This window comes from Chenopodium album, chromosome 5, assembly GCF_948465745.1.
Source record: "Chenopodium album chromosome 5, dcCheAlbu1.1, whole genome shotgun sequence".
Lineage (NCBI taxonomy): Eukaryota > Viridiplantae > Streptophyta > Magnoliopsida > Caryophyllales > Amaranthaceae > Chenopodium > Chenopodium album.
Genome location: NC_137838.1, coordinates 18,438,398 through 18,445,967, shown reverse-complemented (window position 1 = coordinate 18,445,967; position 7,570 = coordinate 18,438,398). Strand labels below are relative to the sequence as shown.

At 37.3% G+C, this 7,570-nt stretch overlaps 1 protein-coding gene and 1 pseudogene across 1 annotated transcript; both read left to right on the top strand.

The window, feature by feature from the left end:
- Positions 1-1,098: 1,098 nt before the first annotated feature.
- On the top strand, positions 1,099-2,696 carry LOC145630551 (putative aspartic proteinase GIP2). Its single transcript, XM_081682798.1, has one exon. The coding sequence runs from the start codon at positions 1,164-1,166 to the stop codon at positions 2,478-2,480; it is 1,317 nt and encodes a 438-aa protein (XP_081538924.1). The 5' UTR covers positions 1,099-1,163; the 3' UTR covers positions 2,481-2,696.
- A 2,745-nt stretch (positions 2,697-5,441) lies between these two features.
- Positions 5,442-6,833, top strand: LOC145630550 (putative aspartic proteinase GIP2 pseudogene; annotated as a pseudogene).
- Positions 6,834-7,570: the final 737 nt, after the last annotated feature.

Genomic DNA, 7,570 nt, shown 5'->3' with positions numbered 1-7,570 from the left:
TTGTGCATTAATATTCAACCAACATAGATAAACAGGTTTAGGGTAAACCTAATGTTTGCATGTTAGTCAAAAAGCGCACATGAATACGAGTAGAACAAAGTAGAGGCCTATTTTATAGGGCGGGTCCTTTCTTTTGTAGATTGGATTCGTACCCTCATCCCCGAACCCTGTTTGGTTCAAGACCTTATGGAGTTGACGATCTCCTGGATCGTTTTGGGTTTACAAGTTCCTAAAACTTGTTGGCGACTCTTTTGCTCTAGCTTTCTTCCCTTTGGAACGCCACCGTACTTAAGTGTATGATCACAGTGGGGTTCAAGCTTGGGGTTATAGTGCTTGAAATATTCCCTACACATTGCAACCAAACGAGTCCTTAATCAATTTTACTTTATCTAAAATTAAAGTAACTGTTATTCTGGCCAGCCGGGTTTAAAATGGCAATTCTTACAAATAATCACTAAATCTATAGCTATGAGTTCATGGTTGAGCTTGTAGAATTAATCAATGTTTTAGTGTGAAGGTTGAAGTGAATTAGTAAACCACACTGATGCGAAATTAAAGATAATTTACATGTAATTGTGTTCGGCTATCAAGTTCCCTTATTTTATCTACCGCAATTGATCGAAATCTTATAAATTAAGCTCACATAACTGGAGATTCTTGTCGAAAAATTAAATGAGATAGTTCTACTCAAAGTTTTTGTGTTTTTATGGTAGGCTTTTCAAAAAAAAAAAAAAAAATTTAAATGGTAGTTATTCTCAAAAATGAACAATTAAATGGTAATTATTGACAAAATTTTCCAAATGCTCAACTTTATGTCAACTATTTCTTAACAAAGGTAATAGCATAAATGAGAATTGAAAAAATTACTTCATCCCAAAACCGAAATCGTGTGCTTGTATTGTTGTATGTAACAACTGGATCGACCACCTAGCACTTTCAGTCGCCATGCTTGACTTTTCAATATTTGATATTTCCATCGTCTTTATTATAACACACTCCCACGTAATATCAATTAATTTCTCTCTGACTTCCCTCACACCCTTAATAAAATAATAATCCAATCTCACACCCTTTATAACATAATAATCCATTTCTTAATCTTATTAATTATCTCCTAATTTCCTCTACTATCCTCTTCTCCTTAGCAACTACTCGTACATACAATGGCAACATTCTCCCACCACCACCTCCTCCTCATTTTCACTCTCCTCACCGTCACCACCGCCGCTCCCTCGTTCCGCCCGAAAGCACTAGTCCTCCCCATCTCAAAAGACCTCTCTACACTTCAATACACAATCAACCTCACTCAAAGAACTCCTCCTGTCTCCGTCCCATTAACCCTCCACCTCGGCGGTCCATTCCTATGGGTTGACTGCGACCGAAACTATGTATCCTCCACCTACCGCCCTGCTCGGTGCAACTCCGCGCAATGCTCACTCGCCAACTCCAATTCATGCGGTACTTGCAACTCACCCCCTAGGCCCGGGTGTAACAACAACACCTGCGGCCTTACCCCTGACAACCCCATCACTAACACCGCCACCGGAGGCGAGCTCGCCTCCGATGTGGTGCAACTCCCCTCCACCGACGGCTCAAACCCGGGCCAAGTCGTTTCAGTACCCAACTTTCTCTTCACTTGTGCTCCAACTTTCTTGTTACAAGGCCTAGCAAAAGGAGTCCAAGGTATTGCAGGGTTAGGAAGGACTAAAATCTCTCTTCCTTCACAATTCTCCTCGACTTTCAGTTTTGCTAGAAAATTCGCTATCTGTTTGTCTGGATCAACCAACTCAAACGGTGTCGTTTTCTTTGGGGACGGACCTTACAAGCTCCTCCATTCACCTCAATCAATCGACGTGTCATCTAGCCTTACATACACACCTTTGATCATCAATCCTGTAAGTACTGTGGCCGCCTCATTCGCAGGTGAGCCGTCCTCTGAATACTTCATTGGAGTAACAGCAATCAAAATTGGAGAAAAAGAAGTACCCTTAAACAAGTACAAGGCCTTACTAACAATAGATAATAAAGGAAATGGTGGGACGAAAATCAGTACCGTCAACCCATACACCGTTATGCATACTTCCATCTACAAGGCTGTAACAAACTTCTTCGTCAATGACCTGAAAAACGTCTCAAGGGTTAAGGCAGTCGCGCCATTCCAAGTTTGCTATGACATGAAGTCGTTCCCCAGCACACGAGTTGGGGCTGGGGTACCGACTATTGATCTAGTGTTGCAGAATGAGGAGGTGTATTGGAGGTTGTTCGGGGCGAATTCAATGGTGGCAGTGAATGATGATGTTATTTGCCTTGGTTTTGTGGATGGTGGAGAAAATGCAAGGACGGCTATTGTGATAGGAGGGTATCAGTTGGAAGATAATTTGTTGCAGTTTGATTTAGCAAGGTCTAGGCTTGGGTTTAGTTCGTCATTGCTGTTTAGCCAGACTACTTGTGCTAATTTCAACTTTACTTCTAGTGCATAATTATGAATATTTATGTATGATTAAGTGTTGATTAATGTATGTTTTAAAGCTGCAATAAATAAGTCCATAATACGGAGTAATGTATTATGAGTATACTATACATAGCTACATACTACGATTAAAAATGATGTTTGTATGAAATGTAAGTATGTAACTATAAATTCAATATTGTGTAGCAAGTTGCATTGACTAATGATATATGTTGTTGATTTGTTATTTATTTCTATTCCTGCCGCTCTAATCTAGATTTAAAAAGATTGTATTAATTATATTAAAAAAAAAAAAAATTATAGATAGACGCAAAAACAATCTTTTTATAATGACATTGACCACGTAAATAGTAAACTTGAAAGAGAAGTATTTAGGAGCGAAGAGGGAACAATGGAACATGCACCCTATGTAGATAAGTTGCCTCAAAATGGATACATACATTTAATTAAAAATGATACTCCCTTAATTGAACCCATATGTAAAAATTAAAAACTTGAAAATAAATTATTATTATTTTTTTGGTGAAAAAGAGGGGCAAGCCCCAAAAACAAACAGAAAAACAATTAAGGAAACCGAAAGTAAACAAAACAAGCAAAAAGCACCAAAAAAGCTAGACTAAACTATGTCTAATCTAGATATACAATTAGATTTATAAAAAATACAATCATGTGAAATATTGTTAGATTTGTCTAAATGTGATCAAATTTTATACTCAGTATATTAAATTTTAGTTATTGGTATATAATTAAATTTATGGAAATTGATAAACATAGCCTTAACGGAAATATTGAGGATAAATTTACATTAATTACACCAATCTACGCGTAATTTTGTCATGAATTCCCAACTTAATTCTATTTTAGAAAGTATATTTAATGCTTATATGTAGCCCTAATGGCTACATATATCATTACATCCTATATTATAGATGAAAAAGATAATCAGAACTCAAAACTAAATTCGTCTTAAAACCATAAAAACCACAAATAAGAACATTGTTTAGGGCACATGAAGTACAAAACGAAGATAAATTCGGTCCTAAATTGATACTTCATAAAAAGTAGGAAAATTTATCTGGAAGGGACTTATATCTTCACTCTTTTGTCTGGAAGGAACTTATATGTTCAAAGTTGTCTAAAAGGACCTTATAAGTATATTTTGTTGTCTAGAGGGACCTTGACGCCGAATTCCGGCGTTTAACTTTTTTACTCCGATCCGGCGTTGATTTAAAAAATCACCCTCCCTCTTATTTTTTTCCCTTTTCCCTCCAATTCACATTCTCTCTCTTCTGTTCCCCTTAAATTTTTCCCCAAATATTTCCTGATCAGAGGTCTATGAACACCTTCCTTGCTCCTCATCATCTTGTTCTTCAAGTTCTCATGTTCATCAATCAACCTTCTCTTCTCATTTTCCATACAAGCCACCTTAGCCTGCAAAACATTCATATATGTAGCCAATCTTTGTTTTTCAGATAGTAGAACATTAGTTACATTCTTCTACCACTCCAAAATATCTTCATCAACAACCCATTTAAAGTAGTCACAACCCTTCTCCCCTGTCTCGAAATTATTAAATTTGCAAGCTTTAAACCTTTTGCCTGGATTTTCATGAGTCCATGAAGTCCTTTGCGCAAGAGGAAGACCACAATTGCACTTTGATAACTTCCTTTTAGTCGAAACATCCTTCAACAACAAAAAAAACATGATTTCAGAACCAATTGAGTTATAAACCCTAATTTCCAAACAACTAAACTTAGGCTTAAAACAATGGGATTGGGAAAAAAAACTTAAGAATTGTTCTCACTTGATGCGAAAAGGACTTAATCGAACGCTGCTTGCTTGTATTTCTTCGAAAATTAAGGAAATCAAATTGATTAGATTTAGCTAGCTTGTTTCGCGAGGAGAGAGAAACAATTTGGGTAAAAATTTAGGGGGAACAGAAGAGAGAGAATGTGAATTGGAGGGAAAAGCGAAAAAAATAAGAGGGAGGGTGATTTTTTAAAGTCACGTGAATGGTCAACGCCGGAGTAAAAAAGTCAAACACCGGAATTTGGCGTCAAGGTCCCTCCAGACAACAAAACATACTTATAAGATCCTAGACAACTTTGAACATATAAGGTCCTTCCAGACAAAAGAGTGAAGATATAAGTCCCTTCCAGACAAATTTTCCTAAAAAGTACTCCCTCCATCCTTTAATACAATGCCTCTTTTGAGCATTTATTCCTCACATAATAAAGAGAAAGATGCATTGTATTAAGGGACGGAGGGAATATTTATTAACCTTATTTTTTTACAAAATTAAAGAATCTTCTAACTCACACAAAGTCTTATATGTGGCTGGTCACACTGTATGGCCAGCCACTATAGGGATTATTTTGCTAGTGTAATTAGGGTTACTTGGTCAGTGTTAAAGGGGTTATCTCATCATTGTTATAAAGTTACTCGGTCAATGTTAATTATGTTATAGGGATTACTCGGTGGTATTATAGAGGTTTCTTAATCAATGTTATAGGAGTTACTTTAAGTGGCCACACGGTGTGGCCGGCCGCACACAAGACGGCTGTCAAAAGATATTCTTGGTGCACGTATCTCCGTACCTCCAATATTGGATAAATCATGTATTGCAAATTTGCAATTGTAACCCAAGCACACCTAAGACTTTTCCACAATCTATAATTCAATCATATATTTATCAATAAAAAATCGTCATCATAAAAAATAAATAAGTTGGACCTACATAAAGCCCATAGAACTCACAACAAACGCAAGTGAAACTATCAAAGCGTAAGTTAGTTGACCACTTCACTCATAGTACCTTAAACAAGTTGCCACATTTTGAAAATTCTTATCATACGTAGGACAAAACTCCAAACCAATTTTGCCTTACGGTAGGACCGCTAATGCCTATTCATACACGCTATAAATATAAATGCACAACCCCTTTTACACTCACTCTCATATTCCACTACACCATGACTTCCTCCTTCAAACACTACCTCTTAACCTTTTCCCTCCTCATCAATCTAATCTCCACCACTTTTGCCGCCTCGGCCTTCCATCCCAAAGGCCTACTTTTCCCGGTCTCTAAGGATGCTTCAACCCTCCAATACATAGTCAAAACCACTCAAAGAACACCCTCCAAATTCGTACCCTTAACACTCGGCCTTGGATCTCCATTCTTATGGCAAGATTGCGATAAAGGCTATGTCTCCTCCACCTACCACCCTGTTCCTTGTAACTCCTCCCAATGTACTCTAGCCGGTTCTACGGCCTGTGGTACTTGCAACTCACCCCCTAGGCCTGGGTGTAACAAAAACACCTGCGGCCTCTCCCCTGAGAACCCCTTCACCAACACCGCCACCAGTGGTGAGCTTGCCACTGATGTGGTACAAATCAACTCCACCGATGGTGCAAACCTCGGTAGAGTTGTCACCACACCAAACTTTCTCTTTAGTTGTGCACCCACCTTCTTACTAAAAGGCCTAGCAAAAGGTGTCCAAGGTATTGCTGGATTTGGAAGGACTAAAATCTCCATCCCATCTCAACTTACCTCCACTTTTAATCTACCTAACAAGTTTGCCATTTGCTTAGCCTCTTCCGTTGGTGATGAGGGTGTGATATTCTTCGGCGATGGTCCTTACACACTTTACCCTGCACCAGTTGTTACTGCGGTTTCTCTTTCATACACCCCACTTTTGGTTAACCCATCCTCCACTTCCGACTACTATATAGGAGTAACATCCATCAAAATCGAAAACACCTCAGTTCCGATAAACAAAGCTTTATTATCAATAAATAAAGGAAAAGGCGGTACCAAGATCAGTACAGTTCACCCTTACACCATCATGGAAAGTTCTATCTTCAACGCTGTAAGCTCATACTTCCACAGACAACTCAAGAAAGATTACATGAACACTAGATTTAATGCAACAATAGTAAAGTCGGTCGCCCCGTTTAAATTATGTTATGATAGAAGCACATTGATAATTACTAGGCCAGGGGTTCAGGTACCTACGATAAATCTGGTGCTGCAGAGTGAGAAAGTCGAGTGGGCGATATACGGATGGAACTCAATGGTGACGGTTAAGGATAATGTTATGTGTTTTGCTTTCGTAGATGGCGGAAAGAACACAGAGACATCGATCATATTAGGAGGTTATCAGTTGGAGGATAATATAGTGCAGTTTGATCTTACAAAGTCTAGACTTGCGTTTCATTCCTTTTACGCGGAGTCTAGATGTTCTAATTTCAACTTTACTATAGCGTAAGTTATTTATGATCATATGTTATCTTGGGACTTATAGATGTATTTTTAAGTTATATATATGTACGAATCCAATAAAGTTAAGTTAAATGGAAGAAATATTATAGGTTTAAGGCTCTAATAGATTTTAAAAGTTTGGCTTTACATAAATCATATAATATTTTGAGATAATATAAAATGGGTCTGGACAGCCCGAACAAGGAGAAAAAGAGTTTGGTGCACAAACAAGTCTTGGAAGCTTTCATACTAAAACCAATTGAAATTTGAAATTAGTAGGAGTTATTCTTCTACCTTATAAAGTGGAACCACCTCTTCTGTTTCCCCAACATGGGACACTCACAGCTTCACCGGGAGATACATTGGGTTCCAACAAAAATCTACATCGTACACTTCCATTCAATTATTTAAGTAGTCTATTTTCTATTGAAGAACGTGCTAGTTATCTTTAATCACATCTAATTCACTTTGATGGAAATGTCCAAAACGTTAATTGTTATGTTGATGTTTGACAGATATCGAACTAAGGACATGAACCACACATTTGGCGTTTGTTTGGTTAAATTATGTACTCGTTAACATGTTGGCTGATGCATGATTTCAATCATTTCATTTATTAATATTTTGGATCATATACATATATATATATATATATATTTATTTCAAAGCATGTATCATCGTATAAAAAGTCAAAATGTGATAACTAATATGACATGAGGGAATTATTAGTTAATTTGATTTTAGGAAAATTAAATTGGTTGATAGTGGGGTATATATATATACTACCCCCGTTACATGTTATGTGTAACGATTAGACATTTTTCTTCTCTGTTTGATGT

Excerpts from the sequence above, each read along its gene's own strand:
- LOC145630551 (XM_081682798.1), top strand. The coding sequence starts at position 1,164 with ATGGCAACATTCTCCCACCACCACCTCCTCCTCATTTTCACTCTCCTC.